The 19828-nt window shown below is 41.1% G+C and overlaps 1 protein-coding gene across 4 annotated transcripts in view; it reads left to right on the top strand.

The window, feature by feature from the left end:
* Positions 1 to 13895: 13895 nt before the first annotated feature.
* The window catches only part of LOC115135516 (uncharacterized), a 28360-nt gene continuing 22427 nt past the window's right edge, over positions 13896 to 19828 (top strand). Inside the window, exons 1-3 of one of the 4 annotated variants that reach the window (XM_029670279.2) lie at positions 13901 to 14206; positions 14672 to 14842; positions 14980 to 15440. In XM_029670279.2, coding sequence (XP_029526139.2) covers positions 15278 to 15440 — 163 coding nt within the window. In that variant the 5' untranslated portion in view covers positions 13901 to 14206; positions 14672 to 14842; positions 14980 to 15277. Of the gene's footprint in view, positions 14207 to 14671; positions 15441 to 19828 lie in introns of all 4 variants that reach the window. The other 3 variants (XM_065023525.1, XM_029670278.2, XM_029670277.2) reach the window with 3 other exon arrangements.

Here is a 19828-nt window from a genome sequence, read left to right on the forward strand (position 1 = left end):
TGTGGCTGAATTCCATGTTCATTTCTCTTCAATGTTTTACATGCCTTTATCTGCACTTAAAGGTCTGGGAGGAGAAATCAATCTTAACAAAGCGAAGCTTAACTCTGCCCGATGAGGGGCACAACCAACGCCATAACATTCACACTAACTAACATGCTAAGGATGAGGAATAGTGTTGTCTGTCTCATGGGCCTCTATCATCTCTCCCTCTGGCTTGGGAAGAGTGAAGTGATGGGCTGAGCTGATTGTAGGGGCTGAGAATGTATGTCGAGTTTGGGTGAAAAGGAGAAGTAGCATGCAGCCATGTTTCCTGATTTGCTTTAAAATGGTGCTTTGGTACCAGTACGATACTTATGAAGGTGTGTGGTTATCTCCTGTCTTCAGCGGTTGTTTGTAGCACATTGCTTTCCTAACTGGATGGAATGTCTGACCAATCATTTGGTAGAAATGATATTTTTCTTCTCTCTTACGTCGCTTCCCTTTTTCAAAGAGGATTATGGGTTTAACTCATTCGGTGGTGATGCATGGAATATCATTTTATGTACATTTTTACCAATTTGAATACAGTTTTTAATACATTTTTAATCCACCCACATCGGACAAATGTATCTGCTTTTTCCTCAGGAGGTTCTCTCGTGTAAGATAGCAATGTAGGACTGCCAAACTGGGCAGGGTTTTTCTACTCGCTGTCTATTTGGGTTATGGATATTGGTAACCTCCAGAAACACTACAGCTCTTCCATCAGATAATACTGTATCATGTCGCCTATTTCATGTTTGTGATTTATTGACTTACTATGTCCAAATTGGTTATATGGTCGGCAGTGCTTTTTTGATATGCACTTTGTGTTTGATCCTAGAAGGATTCTGTCTTTTTTAGTTTTGCCAAACAAGGGCTTAGACACTAACACTCACAGCTCAACGTTCTACCACCTTGTGTAGCAGCTCGTTGGGTCTGCAGCTCGTTGGGTCTTATGTTTCCCATGCCATGAGCTCACAGCTTCACACTGTAACCACCTGATTTGACTGCAAATACTGTATGTCAAAGCCCTTAACAGTCTGCATACAACTCAAATGTGCGTGCGGACCTCCCATTGACAATCAATTTGAAGTCCAAAGGGTGCATAAATCTATAGATGTTTGTCACTGCTGGACTACTAGAGCAACCACCACCTGCACTGCCAGTGGAGAGACTAAAATATGCTACTGATTTCATATTTTTAGAGTTATGAGAAGCTTCAGGACTAGCAATGATTATGTATTATAAAACACCACTTCTGAAGAAAGGGCATCACAAGGTTATGATTACACTTTTACAATCCCCAGTGTTAAAGACGGTTTGTTCAAGATCTTCACTTCTTGTGTAGGTTAGCATTTGACGCTGGCTACCCATGGACATCAGAGCTCGAAGGTAGAAGCACATTCCTTTCGGGCTGGTGTTAGAACAGAAGGAGACCTGCTATTTAAGATGCAAAGGCAATGTGAACGTTGAAATATAATGCAAAGAAAGGTACGGGTCACAGGAGGTTGGTGGCACCTTAATTGGGGAGGATGGGCTCGTGGTAACGGCTGGAGTGAAATTAATGGAATGGTATCACATACACCAACACATAGTTCCCACGTGTTTGATGCCATTCACTCCGTTCCAGCCATTATTATGAGTTGTCCTGCCCTCAGCAGCCTCCACTGGTACAGGTATGCATTTACATTGCCTGCCCAGTATGTTTAGTCTAATTCATTATTCATAGACCCAAAATGGCCATGTGGCCTACTTTTAGGAGGGCTAACTCAGCACTGCTACAGTGGCAATATATATGATTCGTACGATGACAAATTCATTCAAGTCTACTGCAGTATACTACAGAGTCATACATGTTGTATGTTGTGCTGGCACTAGTCAGCTTGTGCTTTTGGCCAGCATGTGTCTATCTAACCAATCCACAATCTTCGTGTCTGGTGACTCACTCTCTTTTGAGCCAATTGGTATCAGAAGTGCAAGGAGGCCATTGAAGTGTCCCATCGGGACAGCACGATGGACTTGTGGAGACATGCTCACAGTACAGCAGTGACCTCGAAAAGACAAGAGGCCAGAGCCTCTATGTTTAATGTTAAAGCTGTCGGACTGTCAGCCACATGGCCCTGCCCAGGTGCAACTCCCGATCTGGCTACCTCTACATTTCCTACAATATCATAAGGACAAATGGAAATTGTAGATGAATTGCAAAGCCTTGCCCTTATTATAACTCAAATTCAACTGCATCAAAAATAGTCATTCCATGTCCCTTTTTGCTGGGTGAGGGAAATGAACCAATGCTGCCCAAACGCTCAGTCTTAACGCAAATATGCCTCGCTTGCGATACGGTTTTGGAAACAATTGGAATTGAACTTTCATATGAGCGGAAATAATGCTGAATGAAATGGTCCAATCGAAATGCAATCGCAAAGTGAGAGGATGTGTCGTAACAAATGGTATGTATTAACTCTAGATGCCTGACAGGGGGCGCTGTTTTTAAGCCAACATGCAGCGCAGCCATTTTGGTAGCTATAGAATAGTGTTAATTTTGGCAGTTTTTTAGATTTTGTCTTAGTTTTTTTTTTGTCTTAAAATATCAATGATTTAGTCATTTGCATCAACTAAATGCCCTTTCATTTTATTCACATTACATTTGTATTCCCTCATTAACCTATAGTAAACATAAATCACTGACTTCCATGTGCACAAACATACATAACCTTGTCTTACCAACATATTAACTATAATTCCTATAATAACATATCCTATTCTCTTCCCAACAGCAGAAATATGACAGATTTTCATGCAAATATTCTAAAATATCAGCATTTTCCTACCAGAGATGTGTTTCCATCAAATTGACTTGTTGAGGATAAGTCTGTGCGTGATGACGTAGTGCACATAAAAATAACTTTTGCAGTTGAATTCCCATGTATTGAATACAAAATAGACGTTAAATGGGTTTCCATCGGATTCTCAACTCTACTGATGGTTTTGTCAACAACAAAAAATTGCGTTATATAGCAAATGGGTCCACTCTGGTATTGGCACGTGCGCTTTAGCCAAAAACTCCAGATACAGTGAGGTAATAGTTTACATGACGAGATTAATATGGACAAAACAGCTAGATTAATTGAATTTGTCAAACGGCAATCATCATATCACCAGAATAATACCTTCGATATTTATTGGAAAGGTGCATGAAGCTCATTAAGTTGCTTGCACTTTCACCACCCTGTTAAATTCATAATTTGGTTAATCTGCCTAATAAACCGCATGCTTTCCCGAGTCGTAGCGGGAGTACCACACAACACGTCATCGCGTGACTCCAAACTAACTTCGATATGATGGTTATTATATCGATATTTGAGCATAAGTGCTTCCTCCTCCATTTTGTCGCATAATTAGTTTTACCATCACAAAAAAGATCCCACCATGTCTAGCTGTTTTGTTTTGTCGACATTTGGAAAGTTTAATGAAAAATTTGCTGTTTTCCATCAGGCCTGAAGTGAATAAAAAAATAAAAAAGTACTTTACTCACATAAAAATGTTGGATTGAAACATGGCCAGGATTATCTGGCCATGTATATTATCTACCTCACTTGCTTTGGCAATGTTAATGTTTCCCATGCCAATAAAACCCATTCAATTGAGAGAGCGAGAGAAGAGAGAGAGAGAGAGAGACATGACAGCTGTGATGGAAACAGGAAGTCTCGGTACAATTTTATAAATGCCAACAGATCATTTGTACATTCGACATGGCTGAATCTTGTGTTGGTAAAATTAATTATGCGAGAAATGGTGGTGGAAAGGCATTTATTCGCAAATATTGATATAATAACCATCATATGGAAGTAAACTTAGAGTCAAACATGATATGGTGTGGTCCTCACACTGTTACTCGGGGAAACCATGCAGTTTATTAGGCTACAGATGACAAGTTATGATGGAATTCACAGGGTGGTGAAAGTGCAAAGAGAGAAGCTCGATGTTCCTTTTCAAATAAATATCGAATGTCTTATTCTGGTGACATGATGATTGATACTTGACTGCTGTTTGACAAATGCAAATATTATCATGTAGACTATCCTACCCTCACAGCCTACCCGCACTGTATATGGTGTTGGCTAGAGCGCAGGTGCCAAAACCAGAATGGGCACATTTGCTATTTAACACATCAGTAGAGTTGAAAATGGCATGGAAACACATTGAACTTTAGATTTGCATTTGGTACATGAAAACTTAAACGGAAAAGTACATTTTGTGAGTATCACGTCATCACGCACTGCCTTTGATCTGTAACAAGTCCGTTTGGTGGAAACACCACTGGTGGGAAAATGCATATATTTTTTTAATGCTGATTTTAGAATATTCACATGAAAACGTCAATGACTGTTTCGCCCAGTGATGTAGTCGAATCTCTGTACCTCGAGTCCGAATCGAGTCCCAAGTCCCCTGTGCTCGAGTCAGAGTCCAAGTCCAATGTTCGAGTAACGAGTCCCTCTGGCTGAAGTCCGAGTCCCAGTGCTCGAGTCCTGTGTGAGTCACATTAACTCAAAATAATGTTATTTACCCAGTCAGATATGGTGTTGTAGCGCGAGGGATTTAATCAATAAATAGTTTGTTTTCCTTTTTATGCCACCAAATGTTTGCATATAGGCTACTGTTAATGTTGGCGTAGCCACGTTCAGTTGCAAAACGTTCTCGAACGTTGCAGATAGAAAGCCATGAATAGAGCCAACATTATTCCTTATTTAAAATGGCAGAGGTGTGTTTGTTCTACACAGCACATTTCTAACTGGACGTTCCACAACGTTGCTTCCTGCTGAACGCGCCCCAGATTATTAACTACAGCTAGCTAATGAGGTAACATGACTGAACAAGGTGTAGCCTTAACAAACTGACCGCAAGTTAGCCTAGTCTTAGAATGGCCCAGCGATATACTTTTTGTATGTAAAATGTGGCCCACTAATGCACGATGGAAAGAAAAAAACGTATAGCGCCGGTATTGTGGGTCATATCTTTTGAACAGTAATGGCTAACCACTGGGCACAGACATCAGTTCAACATCTAGTTTTGATTTACATTTGGTTGAGTTGTCAACTAACGTGAATTCAACGAGAAATCAACAAAAATGTCACCATGTCATTGAATATAGGTTAAAAGTTGGGTGAAAAAAATGGCACAATTCCCTTAAACAATTCCCTTAAATTGATGACTTTTGCTAATCCAATCAGTACTCCACGTCGATTCAACGTAAGCACATGTATTTTGGGGGTTGAAATTATGTGGAAACAAAGCTGATTCAACCAGTTTTTGCCCAGTAGTTGTCTCGGAGGAAAAGAGGGAGAATACTACTTTGGCTACAGAACCTAGCTATGAAAAGTGTATCTAACCAACCTGGTCTCAACCTGCACATAAATCTGATACACTCCATTTACTATGATATGTTACGTTTCGTATGGTATGTATTAATTTGTGGATATTCATCACCCATTTCGTCTGACATGTTACGAATTACAATTTGTATAATATATTGAACAAAAACATGCAACAATTTCATTGATTTTACTGAGTAACAATTCATGAGGAAATCAGTCAATTGAAATAAATAAATTAGGCCCTAATCTATGGATTTCACATGACTGGGAATACAGAGATGCAAAATAGGCCTGACAATGGGCCTCAGGATCTCATCACAGTGACTTTTGCATTCAAATTGCCATAGATAAAATGCAATTGTGTTCGTTGTCCATAGCTTATGCCTGCCCATACCATAACCTTACTGCCACCAAGGGGCATTCTATTCACAACATTGTCATCAGCAAACTGCTTACCTACACAACGCCATACACATGGTCTGAGGTTGTGAGGCCAGTTGGATGTACTGCCAAATTCTCTAAAACGACTTTGGAGGAGGCTTCTGGTAGAGAAATGAACATTCAATTCTCTGGCAATGGCTCTGGAGGACATTCCTGCAGCATGCTCCCTCTAAACTTGAGACATCTGTGGCATTGTGTTGTGTGACAAAACTTCACATTTTAGAGTGGCCTTTTATTGTCCCCAGTACAAGGTGCAATGATCATGCTGCTTAATCAGCTTCTTGATATGCCACATCTGTCAGGTGGATGGATTATCTTGGCAAAGGAGAAATGTAAAGGTATGTAAACAAATTTGTGCATAACATTTTAAAGAGCTTTTCGTGCATATGGAACATTTCTGGGATCTTTTATTTGAGCTCATCAAACATGGGACCAACACTTTATATGTTGCATTAATATTTTCTTCAATATATATAATATAATATAATTAATATAATTGTGCTTATCATTGAAAAGTTCTCATTCTCTCCAAAAACTCTTGTCCAGAATCTCTTCTCATTTTAGCCAACTGAAATGAAAAATGTTTTTCAGTTAGTTCGTTTTTTCTGGGTCTCCTTTGTCAGTAATAGTCTTGCCAATTGCCACTTTTCAATAGGTTTTTGACAAACATTTTAATGTGGCTGTTTGTGTGTTCACACGTGGCAAGAATTTTGTACATTCACTCTGCCAAAAGAGTGCAGAGTTACAGTCACTACCCTTCTAGATCACTTAAAATCAGTCTAATCAGATCTTGTGTCTCTAAGTCTCCTAGGCTAGCTAGTGCTAACCAACCTCTTTTGCCAATTCGCTTCAGCCTGCTGGTGTGCGACTGTGGCAAAATTGGTTTGACGTTGGATAGCATATCCCTGGGGCAATATATAATGTAAATGGGACAGTATTTTCAGTTAGTTGTCTAATTAAATGGTTATTCATATTTGTATATAGATTTCTATAGTTTATAGTGGGTTTGAGGTTAAGTCATACAAATTTGGAGCTATTAACCATTTAAAATATTGTCCCATGTACAGTGCATTCGGAAAGTATTCAGACCCCTTCACTTTTTCCACATTATATTAGAGCCTTATTTTAAAAAACGAATTGAATTGTTTTTCCCCCCTCATCAATCTACACACATTTCCCCATAACGAAAAAGCAAAAAACAGTTTTAGAAATGTTTGTAAAATCATTACATATAAAAAACTGAAAAATCACATTTACATAAGTCTTCAGACCCTTTACTCAGTACATTGTTGAAGCATCTTTGGCAGTGATTACAGCCTCAAGTCTTCTTGGGTATGCTACAAGCTTGGCACACATGTATTTGGGGAGATTTTCCCATTCTTCTCTGCAAATCCTCTCAAGCTCTGTCAGGTTGGATGAGGAGCGTTGCTGCACAGCTATTTCCAGGTCTCTCCAGAGATGTCAGATCGGGTTCAAGTCCGGGCTCTGGCTGGGCCACTCAAGGACATTGAGACTTGTCCCAAAGCCACTTCTGCGTTGTCTTGGCTGTGCGCTTATGTTCGTTGTCCTATTGGAAGGTGAACCTTCACACCAGTCTGAGGTCCTGAGAGCTCTGGAGCAGGTTTTCATCAAAGATCTCTCTGTACTTTGCTCCGTTCATCTGCCACTCGATCCTGACTAGTCGATCTTGACTGCCGCTGAAAAACATTCCCACAGCATGATGCTGCCACCACCATGCATCACCATAGGGATGGTGCCAGGCTTCCTCCAGACGTGAAACTTGGCATTCAGGCCCAGGATTTCAATCTTGGTTTCAACAGACCAGAGAATCTTGTTTAACATAGTCCGAGAGTCCTTTAGGTGTCTTTTGGCAAACTTCAAGCTGCCTGTCATGTGCCCTTTACTGAAGAGTGGCTTCCGTCTGGCCACTATCATAAAGGCCTGATTGGTGGAGTGCTGCAAAGATGGTTGTCCTTCTGGAAGGTTATTCCATCTCCAGATAGGAACTCTAGAGCTCTGTCAGAGTGACCATCAGGTTCTTGGTAACCTCCCTGAACACGGCCCTTCTCCCCCGATCGCTCAGGTTGGCCGGGCAGCCAGCTCTTGGAAGAGTCTTGGTGGTTCCAAACTTCTTCCATTTAAGAATGATGGAGGCCACTGTGTTCTTGAGGACCTTCAATGCTGCAGAAATGTTTTGGTACCCTTCCCCAGATCTGTGCCTCGACACAATCCTGTCTCGGAGCTCTACGAACAATTCCTTCAACCTCATGGCTTGGTTTTTTCTCTGACATGCACTGTCAACTGTGGGACCTTACATAGACAGGTGTGTGCCTTTCCAAATCATGTCCAATCAATTGAATTTACCACAGGTGGACTCCAATGAAGTTGAAGAAACATCTCAAGGATGATCAATGGAAGAAAGATGCACCTGAGCTCAGTTTCGAGTCTCACAGCAAAGGTTCTGAAAACGTACGTGAATAAGGTATTTCTGTTTTTTTGCTCTGTAATTGTGTGTGTGTGTGTGTGTGTGTGTGTCTGTCAACTGTAGGGGTGCCCATGTTGATAGGAATCGGAAGTGTCCGGCAGGTTGAGTTGGTCAGAGTAGTACAGAAGGTTTCATATGCTGAGGCGGTGAGGAGAGTAGAGGAGGGTGGGTCAAGGATGAGGGATCCTGAGCGTAATGCTCCTTTAATCCATTATGGGTCTAGGGAATCAGCGGAGGATGGAGAATTTGTCACTTATTCATTTTTTAAAATTCAGATTTCAATCTTCTAAAAAAAAATAGTCATGGAATGATTGGTTAAATAGCTATTGACAAGAGAACCCCAACATATCCAATATAAAACTAAGCTTTACCTTGGTGCCTATAACCAAACCATATACAGTTGAAGTGGGAAGTTTACATAAACTTAGGTTGGAGTCATTAAAACTAGTTTTTCAACCACTCCACACCTTTCTTGTTAACAAACTATAGTTTTGGCAAGTCGGTTAGGACATCTACTTTGTGCATGACACAAGTAGTTTTTCCAACAATTGTTTACGAACAGATGATTTTTTACTTATAATTCACTGTATCACAATTCTAGTGTTTACATGCACCAAGTTGACTGTGCCTCTAAACAGCTTGGAATATTCCTGAAAATGATGTCATGGCTTTAGAAGCTTCTGATAGGCTAATTGACATCATTCGAGTCAATTGGAGGTGTACATGTGGATGTATTTCAAGGCCCACCTTCAAACTCAGTGCCTCTTTGCTTGACATCATGGGAAAATCAAAAGAAGTCAGCCAAGACCTCAGAAACAAAATTGTAGACCTCCACAAGTCTGGTTATTCCTTTGGAGTAATTTCCAAATGTCTGAAGGTGCCAAGTTCATCTGTACAAACAATTGTACGCAAGTATAAACACCATGGGACCACGCAGCTGTCATACCGCTCAGGAAGGAGACGCGTTCTGTCTCCTAGATATGAACGTTCTTTGGTGCGAAAAGTCCAAATCTATCCCAGAACAACAGCAAACGACCTTGTGAAGATGCTGTAGGATACAGGTACAAAAGTATCTATATCCACAGTAAAATGAGTCCTATATCGACATAAGATCATACTTTTTGGAGAAATGCTGTCTGGTCTGATGAAACAAAATAGAACTGTTTGGCCATAATGACCATCGTTATGTTTGTAGGAAAAAGGGGGAGGCTTGCAAGCTGAAGAACACCATCCCAACCGTGAAGCACGGGGGTGGCAGCATCATGTTGTGGGGGTGATTTGCTGCAGGTGGGACTGGTGCACTTCACAAAATAGATGGCATAATAAGGGAGGAAAATGATGTGGATATATTGAAGCAACATCTCAAGACATCAGTCAGGAAGTAAAAGATTGGTCACAAATAGGTCTTCCAAATGGACAATGACCCCAAGCATACTTCCAAAGTTGTGGCAAAATGGCTTAAGGACAACAAAGTCAAGGTATTGGAGTGGCCATCACAAAGCCCTGTCCTAAATCCTATAGAAAATTTGTGGGCAGAACTGAATAAGCGTGTGCGAGCAAGGAGGCCTACAAACCTGACTCAGTTACACCAGCTCTGTCAGGAGGAATGGGTCACAATTCACCCAATTTATTGTGGGAAGCTTGTGGAAAGCTACCCGAAACATTTGACCCAAGTTAAACAATTGAAAGGCAATGCTACTAAATACTAATTGAGTGTATGTATACTTCTGACCCACTGGGAATGTGATGAAAGAAATAAAAGCTGAAATAAATTGTTCTCTCTAGTATTATTCTGACATTTCACATTCTTAAAATAAAGTGGTGATCCTAACTCACCTAAAACAGGGGATTTTTACAAGGATTAAATGTCTCAAATTTCGAGGAGCTGAAGAACAAACCTCACAGACAACCAGTACAGTAAGTTTAAATGTAATTTTATTCGACATTCTGGCATATAAGGAACATTTACACGATTTTGCATGTATTCATTTCAGGCTGTATATCCAATTAACTGTGCATTACAGCCTGATTAATCAGACTCACTCCAAACGTGGTCGGCTGAGTTTTGAAATTTGGCGCGCCATAGTCAATTAGATAACCACAAACTTTTTAGTTGCCCAATATAATGATCTCTGCACTCCTTTTTAAAGAGGCTTTCCTTTCAGAATATAAGGTCTATAGAAGTTATACTATCTTTGTGAAGGTCCTAAGAAATGTGATTGATTGCTTGCTAATAATCTCATAGACCAGACACTGCTGCCAATGCGCAAACAGGGGACAAATTGTGCTTTCAAGACAACTGGGAACCAGAAAAACAACGAGGTCAAATTGTGACGTCAGTGATATTCAAGGTCGGAGAAGTCAGAGCTCTACTGCCGCATTCACGTCATGTCGGGAAATCCTAAATACGACCGTCCTATTGGTAAAAATGCACTTGAACGCACCTCCAAATTTGAATTCCAACTATGAAACTTGGTTATAATCTCTGGTCCCACTGATGTGGCGCGGTTTATCTGGTACTCCCGCAAAATCCCTCTAAAATCTAATCCGTTAGCCACTCACAGGTTATTGGCTACCGATCCCTGTCCATGGTTCTGAAATTGCAATTTTACACGGCTGCCTATCGATGGGCTATCAGATTATGTGGTGCTAGTGCATGTAGTAGCCTACATCTTTGCTTCAATGGATACATGTTCATTTTTTGTTTGCTCGTCATTTTCTCATAAGCCTAACATTTATGTTTCAAGAATCTATAGGCCTACGGTTTCGCAAAGATGCTATTTAGAATGCTGTCTGGCGGTAATAATGTATTAACTTGTTCAGTAATTAAAGTGGGACATTTAAAATTGCACATTGTAAAATGAATTTTCCATGCAACAACATACTAATCAGTAACTAATATATATATATATATTTAAGCCTATAGCCTACCTTGGCGGTCCTCGCGCTCTATCGCAGCTTGGATAGAAAGTATGTGTGGTCTAAAACCAGCCTTGATGCCAAATAATATAATCAGTCCACAATCAACACAACTGATTGTTTCATTTTACAGACAATTCAGTCTAGCCTATCTTTACATATATCCAGTATTTAGCTGGTAGACTATTTATATGACACATTTGAACTTGGACTCCACGCTGTCGGCTATCCGTCTCATCACTCGTAGACTTACCAGTGTTCACAGTCGATCTCTGTCACTATTCTCGAGAGGAGGAAGAGGAGCAAAGCCACTGTCATTACGGGGGGTGTGAGATGACAGGCGCCTGCATTATGGCCGTGGTGAAAAAAGTACCCAAATGTCATACTTGAGTAAAACTAAAACTAACGATACCTTAATAGAACATGACACAAGTAAAAGCAAAAGTCACCCAGTAAAATCCAACTTGAGTAAAAGTCCAGTACTTGGTTTTTAAATATACTTACGTATCAAAAGTAAATGTAATTGCTAAAATATACTTAAATATCAAAAGTAAAAGTATAAATAATTTCAAATTCCAAACTCATAGCCAGGGGCATGTGTTTAGCGAGTCCGCCAGATCAGAGGCAGTAGGGATGACCTGGGATGTTCTCTCGATAAGTGTGTGAATTAGACAATTTTTTCTTGCTAAACATTCCAAATGTAACAAGTACTTTTGGGTGTCAGGGAAAATGCATGGCGTAAAAAGTACATCGTTTTCTTTAGGAATGTAGTAAAGTAAAAGTTGTAAAAATATAAAATGGTAAATTAAAGTATAGATACACAAAAAAACACATTAAGTAGTACTTTCAAGTTTTTTTTACTCAAGTACTTTACACCACTGCATTTAGGGGACTGCAGGGTTTTTTGCTACACCAGTGTTAAGACGCCAATCTTTCCCACACGCTGAACTCTGACGTCACACACACCAATGAAAATGACCGCGGATTCGTCTGTCAATAGTGAGAATGGTTCTTGCGTTCCTTCCAAGCACATGACCGCTCCAAGTATTTCCTCCGATCACAATGACAAGATGTGAACGTGACACAGGTTGATCCCCTACTTTCCGACTTGGAATTCCGAGTTGGATGACCATTCAAAACTTTTTTCCCCCCACTCAGTGCTTCTTTTTACCAGAGTTCCCAGTTGTCGGAACACATTGAAATCAAATGTCGGAGATTGCCAAGTTCTCAGTTGTCTTGAACAATGCAGAAATTACTTTGATGAGGAGGATGCTACACCTGAAAACCTTTGGGGGTGAGAGAAGATGGCCGCATTTAACCGGCTCCTGAAAACATGTCATTTTAAACTATTCCTAATCTGATTTTTGAAGTGCTATTTTGGGGCGGCAGGCAGCGCAGTGGTTAGAGCGTCGGGCCAGTAAACCGGAAGGTTGCCGGATCGAATCCCCGAGTTTACAAGATACCTTGTTCTGCCCCTGAACAAGGCAGCTAACCAACCCACTGTTCCCCGGTAGGTCGTCATTATAAGTAACAATTTATTCTTAATTAACTGACTAGTTAAAAAAAAATGAAAACCATCATCCTTGTAGTCTTTTCAAATAGGCTACAACCAGCAGATGGCGCAATTGGTTAAAGCAATATGTTGTGCTGTGATGGACCTTGAGGAGTGATGCATCCAGAAAGACACGTTCCTTGCTGATGTCTGCCAGATTTCATTACTCCTGATAGGTATTTTACGTATCAGCTAACCACACATTATAGCAATCTGTCGGTCGATAGCCTCTGCCAAGTCTCCAACAACCAGATGGTCCGGTTTTCGGGACAAATATTAAGAGTGCCTGTGACATACTTTTGCTTTTGGACTTTAACAAGGCGACATTCCATCTTAACTACACATGTACTCATTTTTTCCCCTTCTCGTCAAGACCAGTATGTAGTGAATCTAGTTTCAGTCGATGACGCGGCACGCAACCATTGGTTGATGCATGCAACGTCTGAGCAGGGTAACGCGAACAATGACTTCAGGATATGGGAAACAGCAGCTCTTTACATCAAGGTACAGGAGTGGTTTACAGTAGACTGGCTGTAAAGCCTACTGGACAATTGCCCGTTGTTTGAATTTAAATGGTATCATCATTGTTTTCGAAATCGATTTTTTTTTTGGCTTAAACCTATCCATATAATTTTACTGATCTGATGAGACTAAATTAGACAAATTGCAGTTATGGATAAAGACATTTTTGGGAGAAAAAAACCCCCTTCATTTACAGGCCAAAGGGTTTGACCACCAGAGAGTGCTATTCACTTGAATTTGAAACGTGGAAGTGGGGCAATTGTGTAAACTAGATATTGGCATCTCTGAAGACAACTGTCGATGTATCTTTTTCTATATGTTAGTGTTTCGTTGGTTAGTTTGGTGTTTGAGAAAGCGATAGGGGGATTATATGGGACGAAGGGGACAAATATGGTCTGAAGAGGACTAGACTTTTATGGGGGGAGGAGCTATGTATTCAGGGGAGGTGGAGTGCGAGAGCTTTTGAAAAATAAGAAAAGAGGAGATAGTTTGCGGAGGAGAAATGTGACAAGTAAAAGCAAAATGTACAATTGGATTGTTTATAAAAAATAAAAATACAATATTTTTGAATAGCAATCAAATTGCACAATCCAGGCAATAGAAACATGGTTTTCTAACAGCAGCTGGTTTTGATCTTTCTCTTTCTGTTAAACAGGATGCTGTTACCTCTTTTCCAGCTAGCTTGGCTGAGCTCTGTTTCCTGACTCTCCCCCTACCACCACCACCAAGATAATTATTGTGTGTGTCTTACAGAGCGGGAGATAGAGTGAGAGACAGTTTAATGGAATGCTGTGATGTCATCAGCTCAGTCCTACACAAAGGCAAGGAGGAGGACACACAAGCACACTCACTCTCCCGAGTAGTTACTCTGCCGTGAAGCGTCTGCACCCCACTGTGAGTACATCCTCCTTAAACAACACATCCTTTCTCGCACACGTTCTGCCGAATTCTCTATCACTGACTCACTCGCTTCTCTTCTTTTTGTATTTTTTTCCCCCCACCACCAAGTGTTGAGTTTAAACCAATCTGTTTCCCAGCAGTGACAGTTCTCAGTCTACCTTTGTCTCCCTCCAAATGTTGATTGTGCTGTTTCCATTGTTAATATGACCACCATGCCTAGTGAAGTCCTTTCAGCCCCTCTGCTAGAGTAGCGTTCTACTCACGCTGTCCTGGGATGTGACCCTGTATTTTGGTTACAGCCCAACAACGAGCGTGTTAAAATGGAGCAGCCATCTCATGGGAGTTTGGAAGAAGAAGACAAAAAAAGAAGGGCGGTTGGAAAGGGGGGTGGGGTGGGGGTGGGGGGTTACTGACGGCAGAAAAAAATGCCCCATTCCTTTGGAATCTCCTCCCATCCAGGGCCAGACAGTCGCTCTCAGAGCCCTGCCCATGGCTTGGGTGAGGAAGCCAGGGTTTGAACTCTATCATTCGTCTGAAGAAGGGAAAGGAGATCGCTGTGATTTACTATGCATTGAAGAAGAAGGCAATGAGCAGTTGCATCTTAAGAGGAGAAGAGACAAAGGGGAAAAAGTAAGAAAATAAATCAAAAGACAAGGAAGGACAAGTGGCTAGGAGCACTTAACAGCAGCATGATTAGCATACAGCAGGGAGTGCCAGTCATCTACAGTGCTGACAAAGGTTGTGATGTGTAATTTTCCCTGATGCAGATTCACCCAGCCATGGCTGCCTGATGAGGACTGAGGACGACTGACGTGTGTGTGTGTGGAGGGAGGAGGGAGTGTCAGTGCAGAGGACGTCAGAGGAAGCTGTCTACAGCTTGTGTATGTGACAGGCGAGGCTCGATCTTCTCCTTCTCCTCATGAAGCTTGTTTAGAAGCCAACACGTCTTCAGGAAACTGTCGACCCAAGGAGTCCGGACAGTACCCATCCACACCCTGCTAGACTGGGCAACCTGCCGGAACAGCCCTTACCGCCTTACCCCTCCACCTTCATCCCTCCGCCACCATGCTGCAGCAGATACTAAAGGACATGTACATCGATCCTGATGTGCTGGAGGCCCTGAGCGAGGACCAGAAGAAGACCTTGTTCCTGAAGATGAGACAGGAGCAGGTGCGGCGTTGGAAGGAACGCGAGGAGAAAGAAGACCATAGACCAAAGCCGAGTACAGGTACTCATTTCATTCCTCCCTACCTCTTCTGCTTGCCTCTCCTGCTACATCTTCACATACAGGGTCTGTGTGACTGGAGGCTGTGTAACTTTTTGTTGTTGTTGCAAAAAAAAAAAAAGTATCGTTATCTGCTTATGAAATAAGTCTACAAACATGTTTCTTTGAAACCTAACCCACTTGGTCTTTCTAAAGGCAGACACATCGGGCAAGTCTCAGATATGTTGGTGTGTTTTTGTTGTTGCTGTGAATGAACTAATAGGGAGCTGCCTTGTGAAGTTGAGCTGCAAGCATGTGGCTTACCTCTGAGAAACATCCTGTGGTGTGCTTTAGGCTACTGCCAATGTATTCAGTATCAGTCATTTCTTTTTTCTGTTGTTGGCAGGCCCTCTGTATGTGGGTCTGTGTCTGCCTGCGAGTAGGTTACACACGTTGTTTCAATGAGATGGCATTATCTGTTTATGTTATGAGTGTCAGCAGGGCTAAGAGAGTAGCTAATGGCTGGAAAGACTACTTGTCTTTTGTTAAATCACTACCTGCAGTTTCTCACCAGTGGTACCATTTAGCATCACAATAGGAACACTGGAGGGTGTGTGGAAGTGGCTCGGCCTCATGTAGCATCACCGGGGTGAGAGAAATAGGTCTTCAACTCAGGTTTCTAGTATTTGTATTTATTATGGATTGCCATTAGCTGCTGCCAACGCAGCAGCTACTCTTCCTGGGGTCTAGCAAAATGAAGGCAGTTATACATTTGAAAAACATTGCAATACATCCATAACAGATTTCACAACATATTAAGTGTGTGCCCCCAGGCCTCAACTCTAATACCACTTATCTATAAAACAAAATCCATGTGTACATGTTTGTGTATAGTGCGTATGTTATCGTGTGTTTGTATGCATGTGTCCATGTTTGTGATGCTTCACAGTCCCCGCTGTTCCATACAGCATATTTTTATCTGCTTTTTAAATCAAATTTTACTGCTGGCATGAGTTACTTGATTGTGTAATAGAGTTCCATGTAGTCATGGATCAATGTTGTACTGTGTGCCTCCCATCGTCTGTTTTGGACTTGGGGACTGTGAAGAGACCTCTGGTGTATGTCTTGTGGGGTATGCATGGGTGTCTGAGCTGTGTGCCAGTAGTTTAGACAGACAGCTTGGTGCATTTAACATGTCAATACCTCTCATAAATACAAGTAGTGATGAAGTCAATCTCTCCTCCACTTTGAGCCAGGAGAGATTGACATGCATATCATTAATGTTAGCTCTCTGTGTATATCCAAGGGCCAGCCGTGCTGCCCTGTCCTGAGGAAAATTGCAATTGTCTAAGTCCCTCTTTGTGGCACCTGACCACACGACTGAACAGTAGTCCAGGTGCGACAAAACTAGGGCCTGTAGAACCTGCCCTGTTGATAGTGCTGTTACTAATGCAGTGCTTGGGGGCCTCCCGGGTGCCACCAGAGACTCTAGGTTCGCGCCCAGGCTCTGCCGTAACCGGCCGCGACCGTGATGTCCATGGGGCGACGCACAATTGGCATAGAGTTGTCCGGGTTAGGGAGGGATTGGCCGGAAGAGATATCCTTATTTCATCGCGCACCAGCAACTCCTGTGGTAGCCCGGGCGCAGTGCACGCTAACCAAGGTTGCCAGGTGCACGGTGTTTTCTCCGACACATTGGTGCGGCTGGCTTCCGGGTTGGATGCGCGCTGTGTTAAGAAGCAGTGTGGCTTGGTTGGGTTGTGTATCGGAGGACGCATGACTTTCAACCTTCGTCTCTCCCGAGCCCATACGGGAGTTGTAGCGATGAGACAAGATAGTAGCTACTAACAATTGGATACCATGAAATTGGGGAGAAAAAAGGGGGTAAAATGGAAAAAAATATTAAAAATAATGCAGCGCTTAATTACAGACAGACTTCTCCCCATCCTAGCTACTATTGTATCAATATGTTTTGACCATTTACAATCCAGGGTTACTCCAAGCAGTTTAGTTCCCTCAACTTGCTTAATTTCCACATTCTTCATTACAAGATTTAGTTAAGGTTCAAGGTTTAGTGAATGATTTGTCCCAAATACAATGCTTTTAGTTGTTCAAATATTTAGGACTAACTTATTCCTTGCCACCCATTCTGAAGCTAAATGCAGTTCTTTGTTAAGTGTTACTGTGGTAGCTGATGTGTATGGTGTTGAGTCATCCGCATACATGAACACACTGGCTTTACTCAAAGCCAGAGGCATGTCGTTAGTAAAGATTGAAAAAAGTTGAGGGGCCTAGACAGCTGCCTTGGGGAATTCCTGATTCTTACCTGGATTTTGTTGGAGAGGCTTCCATTAAAGAATCCCGTTTGTGTTCTGTTAGACAGGTAACTCTATCCACAATATAGCAGGGAGTGTAAAGCCATAACACATACATTTTTCCAGTAACAGACTATGATCTATAATGTCAAAAGCTGCACTGAAGTCTAGCAAAACAGCCCCCACAATCTTTTTATCATTAATTTCTCTCAGGTAATTAATTATAAGTCATTTGTGTAAGTGCTGTGCTTGTTGAATGTCCTTCCATATAAGCATGCTGAAAGTCTGTTGTCAATTTGTTTACTGAAAAATAGCATTGTATCTGGTCAAACACAATTTTTTCCAAAAGTTTACTAAGGGTTGATAACAGGCTGATTGGTCGGCTATTTGAGCCAGTTAAGGTCGTTTTACTGTTCTTAGGTAGGGGAATAACTTTTGCTTCCTTCCAGGCCTGATGGCACACACTTTTTAGTAGGCTTAAATTGAAGATATGGCAAATAGGAGTGGCAATATCATACGCTATTAGCCTCAGTAATATTCCATCCAGGTTGTCAGTCCCTGGTGTCTTGTCATTGTTGATAAACAATAGTTTTTTAATCTCTTCCATACTTACTTTACGGAAATAAAAATTACAATGCTTTTCTTTCATAATTTGGTCAGATATACTTGGATGTGTAGTGTCAGCGTTTGTTGCTGGCATGTCATGCCTAAGTTAGCAAATCTTGCCAATTAAAAAATCATTGAAGTAGTTGGCAATAACAGTGGGATTTGTGATGAATGAGCCATTGGATTCAATAAATGATGGAGCGGAATTTGTCTTTTCCCAAAATGTAATTGAAGTTGCTCCAAAGACTTTTACCATTATTCTTTATGTTGTTTATCTTTGTTTCATAGTGTAGTAGTTTCTTCTTTTTAAATTCAATTTAGTCACATGATTTCTCAATTAGCCAGACCTATTTGACATCTCTTTTTTTTTTCTCAACCATAACATTTTACAATTCCTCATAAATCCATGGGGATTTAACATTTTTTACAGTCATTTTCTTAAATGGCTGCGTTCTTATTAGTAACTGCGATAAGCAATTTAATAAATTTGAAGTGCAGCGTCTGGTTGCTTGTCATTACACACCACGGACCAACAAATATTCTTCACATCACGACAACACTTTTAATCAATACAATCACTGCAACACTTTTATCCACAATATTAGTCTCAGCCTTTGGAACTTTGGTTTTCCTAGCTGTGGCTACTATATTGTGATCACTACATTGGATGGATCTGGATACTGCTTTCAAACAAATTTCTGCAGCATTATTAAATATATGATCAATACATGTTGATGATTTCATTCCTGTACTGTTTGTAACTACCCTGGTAGATTGATAACCTGAACCAGGTTGCAAGCACTAGTTACAGTTTGAAGCTTTCTCTTGAGTGGGCAGCCTGATGAAAGCCAGTCAATATTTAAATCTCCCAGAAAGTGTACCTCTCAATTGATATCACATACATTATCAAGAATTTCACACACGTTATCCAGATACTGACTGTTAGCACTTGATGGTCTATAGCAGGTTCCCACAAGGCTTTAGGTGAGGCAGATGAAGCTGTAGTCATATTACTTCAACAGTATTTAACATGAGATCCTATCTAAGCTTTACAGGAATGTGGTTCTGAATATAAACAGCCACACCTCCACCTTTGGCATTTCTGTCTTAATTGTAGATCTTATAACCATGTATTGCTACCACTGTATTATCTAAGTGAGTTTCAGAGATTGTCAGAATATGAATGTCATCTGTTACTAGCAAATTATTGATTTCGTGAACCTTGTTTTTTAAGCTACATATGTTATCGCGGGCTATTTTTAAAAAATTCTGGGATGCTTGATTGTTTTCATTGCTTTACTGGGAAGCTTAGCAGAGGTAGCAATGCTCAGGTTATTTATTAGTGCAGGGTGAGCTGCACACAGGGGACTTCCTATTAGAGCACACCACCACAGTGCTAACAGTATAACTCTGGTTCATAGGCATATGATTACTGCATACAATAGCTGTAGGATCAGCAGAGGCATCCAGGGCAGTAAGATGGACATACAT

This window comes from Oncorhynchus nerka, linkage group LG10, assembly GCF_034236695.1.
Source record: "Oncorhynchus nerka isolate Pitt River linkage group LG10, Oner_Uvic_2.0, whole genome shotgun sequence".
Taxonomy (NCBI): Eukaryota; Metazoa; Chordata; class Actinopteri; order Salmoniformes; family Salmonidae; genus Oncorhynchus; species Oncorhynchus nerka.